We start from the raw sequence: 16,323 nt of genomic DNA on the forward strand, positions 1-16,323 counted from the left end.
TTCTTTGTTACATTTGTCTCATTTTTCAGATTCCATCTCTAAGCGACAATATACAGTATTTGCCTTTGCGTCTGACTTACTTCTCTCAGCACAGTGCCTTCTGCTGCCCTCTTGGATCACGCGTTCATTAGGCTCCCTTCTGCCTCATGCATCTGGTTCTCCCTTTAGTTAGCTGTCTTCTCTTTCTGAGTTTGTCAGGTTTTAGGGCAAGGCCATTTTCTTGTTCTGTTTCCCCCTTAGCCATCTACTTATCTATCCACCCAAACTCTAACCACTTCCCACCATTACCACCCTAATCAAGCCGCCGTCACCTCCAGCTCGGACGACTGCCGTGGCCTCCTTACTCGTCCCTCTGCTTCTACCCTGGTCTCCCTCTAAACAGTCCTCCTCAAAGCACCCGACAGCTGTGTTACATCTTGTTCCATCCAAGTCAGGTCATGTCACCCCCGTCCTCAAACCCTCCGATGGCACTCTATCTCTGTCAAGAGGAAAAGCCCCGCTCCTGACCTTGGCCCGCAGGGGTCTTCCCCGTCCCCTCTCTGACCTCATCTTGTACCACTCTTCCTCTCGAGATCCACCCCAGCCACACGGGCTGACTTGCTCCTTGCAAGTGGCGAACACAGTTCTGCCTGAAGAACTTCGCATGCCCTCTGCCTGGAGCTCTCTTCTCCAAGATGCTACATGGCTTGCTCCTTCACCAACTTCAAGTCTTTGCTCAAATGTCAGCTCTCTGGTAAGACCTTCCTTGATGACCACCCTAATTTTAAACTGAAAACCCTATGAAAGTGATTTTTAAAAAATATTTTGCTTGTTGCTTACCTTCTCCAAACTAGAGTACAAACTTCACATGGGCAGGGATTTTTGTATCTGTTTCATTTGTAGCTGTAACCTCAGCATTTAGAAGTATCTGGCCAGAAGTGTGAAGGAAGACAAACATCTATTGAGTGACTGTTTGCCTACACTAGGAAACAGCAGGACTGGAACCCGTAACCGGGAGACAGTTCAGTGTTCTCTCCTCCCTTAGCCCTCAAAGCTCCTGGCATGGGGTGGAGCCCCCAGGAGAGCTTACACGATCCTGCAAATCTAGTGCATTGCTTATGCTATGAGGGTAGCAATTCTCATGCCTCCCCCAACTTCCCCTCAGTCTCCCATAACACTTATCACACAAGGTATGGCCAGACTGAAATGACTCCAAGCCTGTCCCCACTCTGAAGAAACTCCCCTCTGCTTCTGGATTCTCAGCCCAGTGACTGGCACTGCCTCCCACCCAGTCACTCTAACCAAAGGCCTGGAAGTCATCCTGGCTCCTTTCTCCTTCACCCCTACATCCCCGCAGCCACCAATTTTCCATTATCCCTCCTAAATCATTTTGGGTAACAGACTCTTCTGGGCCCCCACCATGGTCCAGCACTCTTCACCATCTCTAGCCTGGACCACTGCGTTAACTGCCCTGATGGGTCTCCAGCCTCTAGTCTCCCATCCTGTCCACATGACGTTGGGCTGAGCCTTCTCAAATAACATCTCCTCACACACTCTTAGACACTATTTACTCTGCCAGGTCCCATTCTAAGCACTTCAAGAATATGTATATATGTACACGCATACGTATTTTCATTTAATTCTCACAAGAACCTCTCAGTTACTGTTAGTATCCCCATTTTGCAGATGGGGAAATAGATTCCTCAACCTACGTAAGTCATTGGTGGAGCCAGGTTGGAATGTCACCCAGGACTGTGGCTCCTGGCCACCACACAGTGGCCTTCTGCGCATTCTGATCTCATCACTCTCCTCTTGAAAACCTTCAATGACCTCCCAATGGATATGATGCAAACCACCTGCCCACCTTGCCATCGGACAGCACCTTCATCCCTGCTTCCCTGTGGCCATCCTCACACTGCTCCACATCCGGGCTGTTGTCAGCTTCTTTGATGTCTCAAATGTTCTTTGTTCTCTTTGCCGCCGAGCCTTGACTATGCTGTTCCCTCTGCCAGGAGTGCTGTTCTCCTTGCTTTCCCACCCCTCTGCCTGGCTAACCCACCTCTATTCTTCTAGTCCCGGCTTAGAGACCACTTTGTCCAAGCCTGGATTGGGGGTCCCCCGTGGTGTTCCCAGGACAACCCATGATTCTCCTGTGGCCACACTGAGTGATCTGGTCACATATCCATGTGACCAGAGTATCCCAGGCATAAAGGAATGAATGAATGAGTGAACAGTGAAGCCCAGGAGGGAGCTACCAGACACCAATCCCCAAAGAGAACACAATGATGCTAGAATGAAATGCAGCCATGCAGCCACGCACTGTAGGAGCTTCAGGGCGGGAGAGGGGGATTCTGGGGGTAATCTGGGAAGGCTGCCAGAGATGTGGCTCCCCAGCCAGGCCCAGGTTAAGAGGATTCCTGTGAGCTATTCTAACAGTATCTCCCCCTTCTCCACTATCAGCTCCCTCCTTAATCCCCTTGTACACCCCCCTCACCCCAGGATCCCTGTCAACCCTCCCCCACCACCCCGATGCTCACCTACCACCCGGAAGACCATGGAGGTGGAGCGGACACCCTGGGAATTGATGGCCACGCAGGTGTAGTTGCCAGCATCTTGGAAGCCTACGTGATCGAGGCCGAGGGTCAGGACTTTTTGGTACCGGTTCTCATGGAAGTCAGATTGTTGAGAGATGGAGAGCTGCAGCCAGAAGGAATAGAAATGGTATACCGAGGTTCAGATCTGGGTTCAGATTCTCAGCCTTTAAGGATTACTATCTGCCTTTCCTTGGATGAGGGACTGAACTGAACCTCAGCTTCATCTGCCAAGTGGGGCTGACAGCAGCCCCATGCTCCTAGAGCTGTAATGAAGAGTGAGACACAGCCTGCAAATGGCAGAGGGCCAGGATGGGCGCACAGTAGGCACAGTGCAGAGGGGCGGTGTTCTTAGAAGCAGCCTCGTGTCATTTCCTCCTGAGAAAACTCCCTCTTCCTTCCTCACTCCAGAGTTTTTCTGAAATGACCTTTATATCCCTGGGCTTCAAGGGTGGCCGAGGAACCCCCTGCTAACTCAGAAGTGAGCTGACACGTGGCTCTCATCTATGGCTGGGGCAAAGGTCATGGGTCAACGGGGTGGAATACTGTCCCCTCCCCGCAAGATTCAGTGGCATGAGCCTGAGTCCTTTTTCTGGATCAGCTACTGACTGGCAGTGAGATGTTGGGTGTGTCCACTCCTCTCCCTGAGCCTTGGCTGTGCCTTCAGCCCAGAGAGCCAGCTTGAGGCGAGGCCAGGGGCTCTACCCTGCAGGGCCGGGCATGCAGGGGTGAGGGGCCGACTGCACCCTGCTGTCTCCCCAAGGACTGACCTTGGTGTCTCCGCGCTGGAGGAAGACGTCGAAGTTGACATCAACGTCACTGGCTGAGCACACGATCTGGGCAGCCTCTCCCTGAATCTGCACCAGCTCTGCAGGCTTCAGTGTCAAGGTCGGGGGCCCTGGGACGACTGAGATCAGGGGAAGACTGCCATGAACTCTCAGGCCAGAGCAGGCACTCTGCTTCCTGCCATGGGCCAGGCTCCCATCCCAAATCCTGGGAGGCAGCCCTGATGCCTCAATTTTCCCCACAACATGTCCTGTTTCCTAAATAGAGCTTGAAAAGTTCTCTTCCCTCCGTCACCACCGCCGCTGCCCTCTCCCCAGTCTCACCATCACTCTATGCTCTGGACTCCCACAGCCACCAGGGAGGCCTCCCTGCTTCGTCCCTGACTCCTCACAGCAGCCTAAGTGAGCTCTTTAGAATGAAAACTGGATACTGCCCCTCTCCTGTGCCAATACTCGAAGGCTTCCCATCACTCGCAGAATAGAAGCTGAAGTCTCTCCCCTCCCCAAGCCCTGTTCCCAACGCCTGCACACCTGCTAGCCTTGGCTCGCCACGCCGCGGCCACCGCCTTTCCCACCCGGACCTCGCACCTGCCCTTCCCTCCGGGAAAGCTCCCTCCTGCACTTTGGTTGGTTGCTTTCAGATCTTTAGCTCAAATGTTCCTCAGAGGCCTCCTGGGACAGTTTAGCTGAATTTGTCCCACCCCCGACCCCAGTTTCTCCAGCGTGGTTTCTTGTTCACTGTTGGTATTTACTTTCTCTCTAGTCCATCTTCCTGGTTAAACACTTAGCCCAGTGCCTGACACATAGTAGGCATTGAATTAATATTCGTGGCTGTGCTGTTGTTGAAAAATAATCTAATTCCATTTCTCAAGGTCCAGAGACACTAGGGAACTCACCCCTGGTCACTGAGAGGGTCACAGCAGAATTAAGGCCCAGGGCTGTTGGCTCCCAGCCAGCCCGGGGCTCCCTCTGCAAGATGAGGTGCAGGCAAAGAGCCCTCATGACCTTCTCTGCACACAAAGTAGGGGCCTGTGACTCTCCGCAGAGGTTTCGTGGCCTCAGAGTGCAGGGCCTTGGGCCAGCCATGCCGCTCTGACCCTGGCCTCACGACAGGCACCTTATTCCTGCCTGAAGCCCAGGTTCTGAGTCTGGGGCCCTGCTGACTCACACTAGCCCTTCCAGAAGCCAGAATCCCATCCATCAGCCCAGCAGGGACAAGGGGGAACATGAATGAGGCTTCACCACCAACGGTGCCCCCAAGTAAGAGGTGTCTCATGCACCCATCACCCCCCGGCCTGGGCACCAGGCGGGCACTGAGTGGGAAATCCACATCTGAGGGTGTGGGAGAGCTTCAGGCCCTCCTTCCATCCCTGAAACACTCAGTTCCCACCTCACAGCTGTGTACCTGCTGTTCCCTCTGCTGAAGCGGATCTTGGCACAGCTACCTTCTTCTCATAATTCACATTTCTGCTCAAGAAAACTGTCACTCTCTCTGCAGGGCTCCCCCCCACCCCAGTCTCTATTCCATCACCCATTTAATGATGTTCACAGCCTATCTCATGATCTGAGATCACCTTGCCTACTGAGATACTGACTTGCATGTGGTCTGCGTCCCTGTACCCAACACCTTGATGTCTTGCCCTGTAGGTGACTGTGGGGCAACTGGAAGGAAGAAGAGAAAGCAGGTGCCCCCGTTCCTTCCCGTCAGGCCAGGTGCCAGCTCTCCGTCCCTCCCCGCCCACGCACCTCTCTGCACTTTAAGCCGGATGCCGATCGACGTCACTGTCCTGCCGCCTACCCGAGCGCTGCACTGGTAGTCCTGGCTTTCAATGAACTTGGCCTTGTGGATGGTGAAGCCATTCCAGGGCGAGAAGGAGTAGTTAGTTTGGCGCAAGACAGGCCGGCCACGCACCCGCACCAGCGAAACGCTCGCCGCCAGTTCCGGGTCAGTGAGCAGGCAGGGCAGCAGCGCATCCTGACCCTCCAGCGCCGTCACCTCCTGGGCCAGAATCTTCCAGGGCCGAACAGGGTCTGGGGTAGAAGGAGACAGGATTAGTGCCCTCCCTTCAGCAGGATAAGTGGTCCCTGGACAGTGGTGATGAGGAGGCTTAGAAATACTGATCACTTGCTTGAAGTCACACAAAACCAAGGAAGCTCGGCTGATGCCTGGGGCTCTGGACCCAGGTCCAGCCCCACTACTTGATGCTGTGTGACCTTGGGCAAATGACTTAACCCTTCTAAGCCTCTGAAAAACGAGCATAATCACAGAATCACCTCACAGGGTTGTTGTGAAGACTACCTTAGAAACACTGCCATAGGTCCTTGTTCGTGGCAGGCTCAGTAAAGGTGGAGCTGGTATGTTATGACTGTTAAAATTACAGCCCAGCCCTCCAGCCCATTCCTGGTGGGCACTGCTTGGCTAGTCCTCCTGGGAGTGGCCTCAGAGTCCTTACCTTTGACGTAGAGGTGGATGGTAGCACTGCCCCCCAGGGAGTCTCCAAGCTCAGTGCAGCGATACGTCCCCGTGTTTTGGAAGGTAGCATTGTTCGTGGTCAAGACGCTGCTGGGGGCATCAGGGTCCAGGGTCCAGTAAGAAGAAATGGGGCCGTCCCATTCCACACTGCCATTGCTCACACATCGCAGGGTCACAGTTGTGCCGGGCTCCACAACCAGCTCAGGGCCACTGGGTTCAATCACTGGGACCCCCTGACCTGGTGATAGGTGGTGGCAAACAGAAGTGAGGCCTGAGGTCACAACCCCTGGTCCACACCCTGCCTCTGAGATGGGTGCTGCCCTAGCAGGGCTGGTTCTGGTTCTGGGGTCCAGCTGTGACTTGCAGGATCGCCTTGAACAAGCTGCTGCCCTTCTCTGGTCATTTGATCAGCCCCCTACCCCAAACCTGCTGCTGATGCACTGATGGCTCTGATACCCACAGCAGTCCCCTTCTCTGCCAAGGGAGATTTCTTGGCCTTCCGCCTAGCCACCGTCCCATGGGGATCTCCCAGCCTCCAGCCTCAGTCTTCCCAGCTGCATCATTCCCCCCAGGAATGGACTCCCTTAGTCCTATGTACGAGTGGGGTGCAACCCTGATGCCAAGCCCAGGGCCTGCCTCAACACAGGAGCCTCAAGCAAGCAAAGGAAGCAACAGAACATTCATGGCAAAGTCCTCCATGGGTGGAAGAAAATGGGTGTAGGATCTTAGCCCAGCAGAGTTAGAAATGTTCAGGAGCTTTCTGTGTGCCCACTCCTGTCACTGGACATCTGGTCTGTAGCACAGTGGGATAGTTCAGAGGCTCTGTGCCTCAGTTTCCCCACTTATAAAATGGGGACCATAATTGCACCCATTTATTGGGATGTCAAGGGGTTTAAATGTATGGGAAGCCTTCAGAACATCACCTGCTCGCCTGTCACCAAATGCTCAGTAAAGCCTAGCCTTTATGTTTATTATCTAGTTTACCCCCAGCAGCCCACCGTGACCCCAGCACTGCTGTGTTTAGTGGGGAGACGGTCTCTTTTAAGGAAAATTTTCTTGAAGGAGAAAAGAGAACTTGAAACTCATCCCAGGCCCTCCGGGAAGAAGGCCCACTGGCTCTGCAGCGTCAGCATTTCTCCAGGGCCTAAAATAGGGGCACAGGAGGGAAGTGAGAGCTGATTCAAGGCCCTGGAGGGGCTGCCAGGCGCCCTCTGGCCTGCACAGGCGGAAACACATTGCTGGCACCAGGCTCGGGCCCGGTTTCCGCTCAGCCTGCAGCCCTTCTCCCAGGGATGGTCTCACTTCTGCTTCCTGGCCACTGTCCCCTCTAGGGGAGAGACTTCTGCCCCAGGAGAGGGAGTACCACCTGCTGGACATCAGCACGTCCTGGCTTGTGGGACCTGGCTCTGACACTGACCCACGAGGTACCTCTGGTTGAGTTCCAGTGATGGGGACACAGACACCAGCCCTGAAGGCACCAGGTAAATTCAGGGTTGCTCCAATGTCCCACACAAAAGCTCCTTAAATGAATCTTTCCATCCCACCAACCTCTGCCATCATCATAGGCTCCAGAATCAGAAAGATCTGTCACGTGATTTCAGGGTGGCTTAATTTGTTTTGATTTTGTATCCATCTGAGGTATGCAGCCTCTCCACCCGAGCTTCTGATCAGCATAAAGGACTGAGTGAACTGGTGAATACAGCCTAGGCCAACGGGTGGGGGGGGCAGGGGGGAGTAGCCAGCCCTCCCGTGCTGTGTGACACCAGGGAGAGGAGCAAGTGGCATTTCTGACGGGCTGTTGGCAAATCCCAGCAGAGCAGGTGCTGCTCTATCGCTGCTGCAGCCACGCAGGTCCCCCAGCTGGGCTGTTACAGGGAAGAGCCGGGACTGTGGGGTCACACCGGCGAGGGTCTGAAACTTGGTTCTCTGCTGCTAACTGGGTGGGTTGCTTAACCTCTGACCTTCAGGCTACTCTCCCTTCCAATGGGAATAATCTGAGTTCTCACCTCTGAGAAGTCTCAGGAGGATTCAATGAGGTGATACTCAGCCACTAACTCAGTCAACTCTCCTGCCCTGGGTTACTGCTCCAACTGCTCCCTTCCTTCTGGTCCTGACACTGATAGCTGAAGTTTTTAACATTTAAAGGTCGTACAGTCTATGCTTTAACACCCCGCGGTCTCGGATTCTGTGGCTCCGCGTTCTGTTTCTGCTGCTGCCTGGTCTCACAAGCGCCTTCTCCCTTCCCCCGTCCTGTCCTCTGGCCCAGCCTTGGCCTCCTGGAAGTGTAGTCAGAGGCATCTGTCCTGTTTTGTATGTCCTGTTGTCTCAGATACTCACACAGGACAAGGCTGACAGCCTCAACTTCTGCCCTAGTGCCCTGCTGCTGGCTTGGCTGGCAGAAGGGAAAGCCTGCTCAGGCCTGCCCTCCCTAGCCTGGTGCTGGACCCCTGCTTCCCCTCCACTCCACCATCTCGGCTGCCCAAACCTTTCCACCCGCTTTGACTTGCCTGGGAGACCCCTCCATCATCAGCTCTCAGGCTGTGCTCCAACCTCCACTCCACTCACCCAGCACACACACACACTGCACACCAAAACCTGGGGCAGTCCCCTCCTCAGCCTAGGGTCTTAGCGAGCCTCTCCTGGTCTCTAGGGTGTTCTGACCCTGTCCGCCAGCTTTCTCACAGCAGCCCCCTGTACTTCTCCTCATTCACCGCTGGTCTACTGAGCTGAAAGCTTGTTTCCAGCCTACTGTCCCCATCTCTTCTTTCCTTTGGGGCTAGATGCTGGATAGCCACCCCCTCCTCCCAGCAGTGCTGCCCTGCAGGCAGGTTCTGGACGTGAAGACAGGACAAGGCAGGGAAGTAAAACCCATGGAGCTTTTTAGCGTGAAGGGAATATTCTCTATCTAAATTGAGATGATGTCAAACTCATCACTTGTCAAAACTCATCACTGGACACTTAAGAATGTGCTTTCTACTGTAGGTAAGTTACATCTCAGTAAAAAAGGAGAGACACTCAGTGGGATTAACTGGGCCAGAAAAAGATCTTCAGGGAGCCATCTCTTCATTTGGGACCAGACGCACCTACTCCCCAGGGTCCTGCAGCCTAGGACAGAGGGGAGGCCAGAGCAGAGGCTGCTGTTCCACTCCAACCCCAATCCCCACCCTTCTCCGAGTTCCCTCCAAACAAGCAATATAACATGTGTTTGCTGGGCCAACTCGCACTACAAGCCAAGCACTCAGCCCCCCACCTCCAGTTAGACACCCTCTTAGAAGGAGATTCTGCATCACTGCCGCTGCCAGAGGGGCAGAATTAGGGTGGGGTCTGCCCCACAGCTCTGTCCTGAGGCCCAGGAAACTGTGTTTAGGAAGGCTCTAGGCTCCTGTCCTCCCCCAGGCAAGCCTCTACCCTGTACTCTCTCCTCCCAAATTTACTTCTCCTGAAGGTGCGGAGGGTACAGCTCAGTGGCAGAGCACATGCTTAGCATACATGGGGTCCTGGGCTCAATCCCCAGTACCTCCATTAAGAAAAACAAATTAATAAAAATAAAATAAACCTAATTACCAAGTCCTCCAAAACTTTTTTTTTTTTTTTTTTTAATTTACCTCTCCTGAGCCCTGAGCCAGAGACGCTAAACTCTTACTTCTCCTTCTGAGCCCTTACCCAAGGCTTCCAAGGAAGGACCACTGTGTCTTCAGACCTTTCCAAGTCAGGTCCTTCCTAGTGAGTCACAGGCCAGCCGAGCCATTGGGGGTTCTCTGGGGGCCTCCCTACTCAGTGTAGATCTGGACCAGCAGCATTGGCATCTCCTAGGAGCTTGTTAGTAATGCAGAATCTCAGGCCACACCTGAGACCTACTGAATCAGAATCTGCACTGTAACCAGATCCCCAGGGAATTTGCACACACAGTGAAGTCTGAAAAGCATTTAGTTTAGTCCATCGCCATCCCCAACAACCTGCTATTGACCGAAGCCCTGAGATCATTAGAAACATGTTCAGCACACACGGAGAGTCAACATTCGAGGTGGGACAGATCAGCAGCCCTGGCCAGGACGGTTCCACCCCACTCACACCCTTTTTTTTTTTTTTTTTTTACCCCCACTGCCTCTGCGAAGCAGACACCCACAATCCTGCAGTCCAAGGCTGGGGAGATGGAAGCACAGACTGAGGACACCCAGTAAGGGGCAAAGGTTTACAGAGCCCTTCCACACGGACCCTTCTCTGTCACACCCCTGCCACCCCCCAAAGCCCCAGCTCTGCTCTTACCATGCCAGGTTGTGGCCACCAGCAGGATCAGCAGAGCCCCTGGGCCCATGGCCTCAGCAGGGAGGTGGCAGGTTGATGCAGGCTTGGGGGTAGGCAGGGAACTCGACTCCTGGCTACCAGCTCCGCAGGGACTAGCACCACTGGACACACGTTCCTCTCCACTGCACTGGCTGTTTGTCTTGTTTTCCTCTTCCTCCTTCTCCTTGGGCTGATCCCCCTCTTCCCCTTTTAGCTAGGCAAGGCAACCACAGAGTTTGGAAATCTTGGCTTAAGAAAAAAAATAACACATACACAAAGCCATGACCCCCAGGGGGAAGGGCTGGAGTCTGGGGCAGAACTGGCTAAGTATGGGGCCTTTCTGAAGCCTCCACCAAGGGTCCCCTTGCCCAGGGTCACACATTCTCTCAGTAGCACAAACAGGTGTCTTCAGAGGGGCCAGGTGGCTCTGGCTGAGCTGAAAGGGAAGTTGGGTTGGTCTGGGAGAGCCTGATAATAGCATCAAGAAGCTTCCATTTACAAGACACTCAGAAACCAAGCCCTTTACATTCAGTGTCTCTTTTGGTTTCCACAAAAAAAAGTTTTTATGGTAGGTACCATTGTCATTCCCATTTCACAGATGGGGAAACTGAGGTTCAGAGAGCTCAGATACTGTAAACTTGCCCACGGTTACATGGCTACCAAATGGTTGAGCTGGAATGCGGATCCAGGTGGCCTGGATGTAGAACTGCCTTTCTGTGGATTAATTACATTTGTTTATTTTCAGAGCGACTCTAATTGTGCTACTATATATCTTAAGAAAACTGGCATTTCTCTCTCCTCTCCTTTTCTAGAGGCAATTGCTTTCACCCCTTTCAGTTTATTCTTTTAGTGTTTTTCTTCGTATTTCTATTAACATGGTTGTCAGTTACTTCTTGAAACCAAAAAATTTCCAATAGAACATTGATCCAAGAAAATGATCATTCTTTCCATCTGCTTAGATACATTTTTTATAAACATTTTTTTCAGGAAGTATTTTTAACCTTTAGTAATCATAAATACCAACCAAAATTGACTCAAGAAACAGAAACTAACTAGACCTATAACTAGCAGAGATTGAATCAATAATCAAAAACCTCCCCAAAAAGAAAAGCCCAGGACCAAAGAGTTTCACTGGTGAATTCTCCCAAATATTTAAAGAATTAGCCCCAATCCTTCTCAAACTCATTCAAAAAATAGATGAGGGAACATTTCTAAATTCATTCTATGAGGCCAGCATTATCTTGATACCAATGGACAGACAAGAACATCACAAGAAAACTGCAGACCAGTATCCTTTGTGAACATAGATGCAAATATATTCAATAAAATATTAGCAAACCAAACCCAACAGTATATTAAAGTGATTATACACCATGACCAAGTGGGATTTACCCCAGAAATGCAAAGATGGTTCAACACATGAAAAATCAACCTAGTACACCACATCAGCAGAACAACAAAAGTCCCACATGATTATCTTAATTGATGCAGAAAAAACCCTTTGACAAAGTTTAACATACTTTCATGATAAAACATGCAAAAGACTAGGAATAAGAAGGAACATTCTCGGGGGGAGGTTATAGCTCAAGTAGTAGAGCGCAGGCTTAGCATGCGTGCATGAGGTCCTGGGTTCAATCCCCAGTACCTCCTCTAAGAATAACTAAATAAATAAACCTACTGAAAAAAAAGGACATCTTCAACATGATCAAGGACATACATAAAAAAGCTCACAGCTAACTCAATGATAAGACACTAAAAGCTTCCCCCTCCCACCCCCACCCTCAGATCAGTAACAAGGCAAGGATGCCTGCTCTCACCAGTTCTAGTCAACATGGTACTGGAGGTTCTAGTCAGGGCAATCATGAAGAAAAAGAAATAAAAAGCATCCCAATTAAAAAGTCAAACTCTCTCTCTTCACAGATGCCATAATCCTATATACAGAAAAATCCTAAAGAATCTATAAAAAAAACAATTAAAAACCCCAAATCTATTAGAGCTAATAAATGTATCCAGCAAAGTTACAGGATGTAAGATCAACACACAAAGCTCAAGCATATTTCTATACACTAGCAGTGAACAGCCCAAAAAGGAAATTAAAAAAATAATTTTATTTGCAAGGGCATCAAAATGAATCCAAGACATATACACTGAAAACCACAGCACATCACTGAAAGAAGTTAAGAAGACTCAACAAGTGGAAAGACATTTCTTTTCATAGATTGGAAGATTATAAAAACAGCAAAACTCCCCAAAGTGATCTATAGATTTAACACAGTACCTATCAAAACCCCAATAGCCTTCACTGCGGAAATGGAAAAGCTGATTCTCAAGATCATGTGGAATTTCAAGAGATGCCCAATAACCAAATCAATCCTGAAAAAGAGCAAAATCGGGGTTACACTTCCTAATTTCAAAACTTACTACAAAGCTACAGAAAGCGACCGCAGCATGGTGTTGGCGTAAGCACAGATACATACATCAACAGAATAAACTTGAGACTGCAGAAATAAACCTTCATATCTATGGTCAATTGACTTTCAACAAGGGAGTCAAAGCCATTCAATGGGGAAAAAGCAGTCTTTTCAACAACTGGTGTTAAGAGAACTGGATACCCACATACAAAAGAATGAAGTTGGACCCTTACTTCACACCACACAAAAATTAACTCAAAATGGATCAAAGATCTAAATATAAAGGCTAAAACTATAAGATGCATAGAAGAAAGCATAGGGGTAAATATTCATGACCTAAACTTAGAAATGGTTTCATAGCTCTGTCACCGAAAGCACGAGCAACCAAAGGGAAAAAAAAGTAAATTGGACTTTATCAAAATTAAACATTTTGGTGCAAAGAACACTATCAAGAGAATAAAGACAGCACACAGAATGCAAGAAAATATTTGCAAACCATATATACGAGAGTTAAGTATGTAGAATATATATACACACATATCCTATAATTCAACAGAGACAAATACTCAATTTAAGAGTGAGCAAAAAAAATGGAATAGGTATTTCTCCAAAAAAGACATACAAATGATCAACAAGCACATGAAAAGACGCTCAACATCATTAGTCATCAGGCAAATGCAAATCAAAACTACAATGAGATATCGCCTCACACCAACTAGGTCAGCCGTAATAAACAAACCAGAAAATACTAAGTGTCAGCAACGATGTGGAAAAATTGGAACCCTTGTACATTGCTGGTGAGAAGGTAAAGTGATGCCGCTGCTGTGGTAATCAGTTTGACAGTTCTTCAAAAAGTTAAACACAGAATTACCCCGTGGCCCAGTAATTCTCCTCCTCCATGTGGCCGAGCAGGGCCTCGCTGCCAGGCAGGCACAGACTCCACCAGCGTGGCAGCGGTTTTGAGAAGAGAAAGAGCTTTACTGTGAGGTCAATCAGCAAAAAGAGGGAGGCTCTCAAATCTAGGGTTTAAACAGAAATTTAAAGGGTTAGGGAAATTTCCAACTTGGAAGCTGACTGGCTAGCCTTAAATCAGCCCCTAATAAACTACTTATGCTGCTGGAAGCCAGATTTTCCTTATTGAAGGACTTCTCACTGTGTAAAGGGCTCTGGCGGCCACATTTCCTCAGACTAAATATTCTTGGTTCCAGGGTCATCCTGGAGACATGGGCTCCCATCTGGCACAGGCGCAGTGCTGTCTCCCTCAAGTAACTCAAGGTTTAATTAATCAACAGCCTATTTATGGAGGCAAAACCAGTTTAAGCTGGTGCTGTTTCAATCCTCCCTCCTTTCTCGTACATTCCTCAGCCTTGATGGAAATAGGGGAATGACCGCTGTAGCTGCTCCCTGCTAATTAAGGGCGTGGAATTTTATAAAAGGAATGAAATTGAAGTATTTGTGAGTCCCACCTGAGTCCTGGGCAATCATCATGTGAGTGGGGGAGGTCTTTTTAAACATATAAGGGTTACATTTAGTTTGCAGCTGATTCTCAGCGTGCTGATTTTTCCATCTTGAGGAGGACCCAATCCCTTATGCTTATGCAGAGCAGGGGGACGTCTGTGGGAAATGTTAGTCAGCTAGAAGCATTTTACATATAGCAGATAAAGTAACAGCGGAGACTACCTGTTTTAGAGTATCTAATTCTTTTACAATATGATCATTTTCAAGACTGCAATAATACTTAGTCTTAAGGAAGGGTCTCGCACGTAACATTTCACAAAGGCTCAAATTGGAGCTTGCTTCTAGGGGCAACTCTCACCCTGAGCCGGGCAACTGGCAGGGCCTTATCTCAGATTAAGTTGGTTTCTTGACCTATTTTGGCGATTGTCTTTTTCAAGGTATAATTCATCTTTCCGGTCTTTCCCGAAGACTGAGTCTCCATGAAGCGTGTAACTTTCATTATGTTCCGAGGACCCCAGACACCCTGTGAGTTCCCTTGGCTGTGAAAGCTCCACTGTTGTCTCTTTGCATTGAAAGAGGCAAACCCAAAACGAGAGATGGTTGCTTTTAGTAAGGCCAGTAAGGCTGTTGTTAACCTCAGAAGCCTTCTCCGTTTCTGAATACTGAGGCTTAAAAGGAGTAGGGACACACTCGGAATGAGTGCTAGGGCCTTGGGGTCTGGGCTTTTGGTTCTGGCCACTTGCTTTGTGGCCAGCCAAATTATTTACTTTAGCTATTTAACTAGCAGTCAGCTGTGTATCTTCTACAATTTGGTTAGTGCCTCTCAAATCCTGTACAAAACAATCTCCAGTCTGGTTTTAATACTGGTGGGATTGCAATGTTATATGGAGATTGACAAGGCTGGATGAATTGGCATTAAGGAAGGTGGTTATCAAGGGGCTTCATACCTTCCTCTGCATGCCTCTTTAAAGGGAATTGCTTTTAATTTGGAGCCTTGGGGCCTGAACGGAGTCCTATTACTATTGGGTCAGCTTTCTTGCTTCTTCCTGGCCTCCCATCAGCCCAAATGTCCACTCTTACCTTTGGCAGAATTCCTTCAGGTACTTCTGGTTGAGGCTTGTCTCCCAGTTCTAACAGTGCAGCTTGGAGGGTGGAGCCTTCATCTGGGAGTACTTGAATGTCTCCCTTTTCTGGTGAGAAATTCATTTAATTTTGTTAGCAGATGTCATCCCAACAAAGGAACAGGGCATTCAGGCATGTACAGAAAGCCACTTTAAATATGTTTCTCCCCAACTACATAAATCAGAGAGAGAAAAGGGGGAGGGTACACATACGAAAACCCTGGGTGGACCCCGGTCATCTAGACCTGTGGGAAATCATCTCAGTGGATGTCGCCCTGCCTGAGGCAGGGCACCCCCTGGGCTGAATTGGGTACAGGCCTGGGGCTAGAGCTGTAGCTCCAGAGGAATTGTTGGAGGAAGACTCCGGGGCGACTCACAGGGATCCCCTACTTCACAGGGCATGGAGAACGGTGGGAGGCACCCACTGTCGTCAGTCAAGATCATTAGGTTCTGACTCAGGCAAGACTGACTTTTCCTGAGGGTCTTCCCTCTGACCCATAATTTTACATCTCTTCTGCAAAATAACTTAGAAAAACAAGTCACGGTCAAACGTTGTACCTGACTACTCGATCTGATGAAAGTCAACGACCACAGCGTGAGACAGAGCTGACGGTAGGACAGTGAAGAATTCTCCATCTGGGAGTCCATCCCCTGAAGAAAAACAAGCCCTTAGTGAAGCTGAGCTCTGCAGTTGGCTGACTGGGTTTCTCCCACTGCAGCGCTCAAGATAAGTTTACTCCTTCGCCAGCAAAAACACAAAAAAGCCAGGAACAACTGCCTTTAGCAAGCTCCTGCTCCCTCTTCCCAGGCTTTATGGGTTGGGCCCGAAGTCAACCAGCGCTCTTATCAGAAGCTCGGGGTTTGTGGGATGCGGCGATGTTGGCTGCACCTGGAAACACTTGCGTTCCCGAGAGATGAAGGAAAGCACCAGGGTTTGCCAATCTGTGGCTCAGAGCGCACTTTGTTCCTTTGTAGGAAGCACCTGGGCACACTAGCCACCTCCCCCCTCAACTACTCCACCTTAATGCTGGTTCTGAGGGGTTGGCTGCCCCCTCCCCCGCCCCAAGAATGAAGGTCTGGAGAGAGTGCAAGCAAGCGACCCCTAAGTCAAAGGCTTAGTCAATATCCCAGGTTTCAAACCCAAGAGCTGAGAATAGTCTGTGGAGTGCAGATCCCTAGAAAATGGCCTTGCATCACCCCCCACCAAAAGCAGAGGGAAAT

At 49.9% G+C, this 16,323-nt stretch overlaps 1 protein-coding gene across 1 annotated transcript in view; it reads right to left on the minus strand.

The window, feature by feature from the left end:
• The window catches only part of CSF1R (colony stimulating factor 1 receptor), a 33,053-nt gene extending 17,882 nt beyond the window's left edge, over positions 1-15,171 (minus strand). Inside the window, exons 1-7 of the mRNA XM_010961779.3 lie at positions 15,062-15,171; positions 13,395-13,542; positions 10,095-10,326; positions 5,809-6,066; positions 5,102-5,386; positions 3,341-3,477; positions 2,517-2,676 (exon numbers count right to left, since the gene is read on the minus strand). Of these exons, the coding sequence (XP_010960081.1) occupies positions 2,517-2,676; positions 3,341-3,477; positions 5,102-5,386; positions 5,809-6,066; positions 10,095-10,143 (889 nt within the window). The 5' untranslated portion in view covers positions 10,144-10,326; positions 13,395-13,542; positions 15,062-15,171. The remainder of the gene's footprint in view (positions 1-2,516; positions 2,677-3,340; positions 3,478-5,101; positions 5,387-5,808; positions 6,067-10,094; positions 10,327-13,394; positions 13,543-15,061) is intronic.
• Between the last annotated feature and the right edge of the window lie 1,152 nt (positions 15,172-16,323).

The sequence above is a fragment of the Camelus bactrianus genome, chromosome 3, assembly GCF_048773025.1.
Source record: "Camelus bactrianus isolate YW-2024 breed Bactrian camel chromosome 3, ASM4877302v1, whole genome shotgun sequence".
NCBI lineage: Eukaryota > Metazoa > Chordata > Mammalia > Artiodactyla > Camelidae > Camelus > Camelus bactrianus.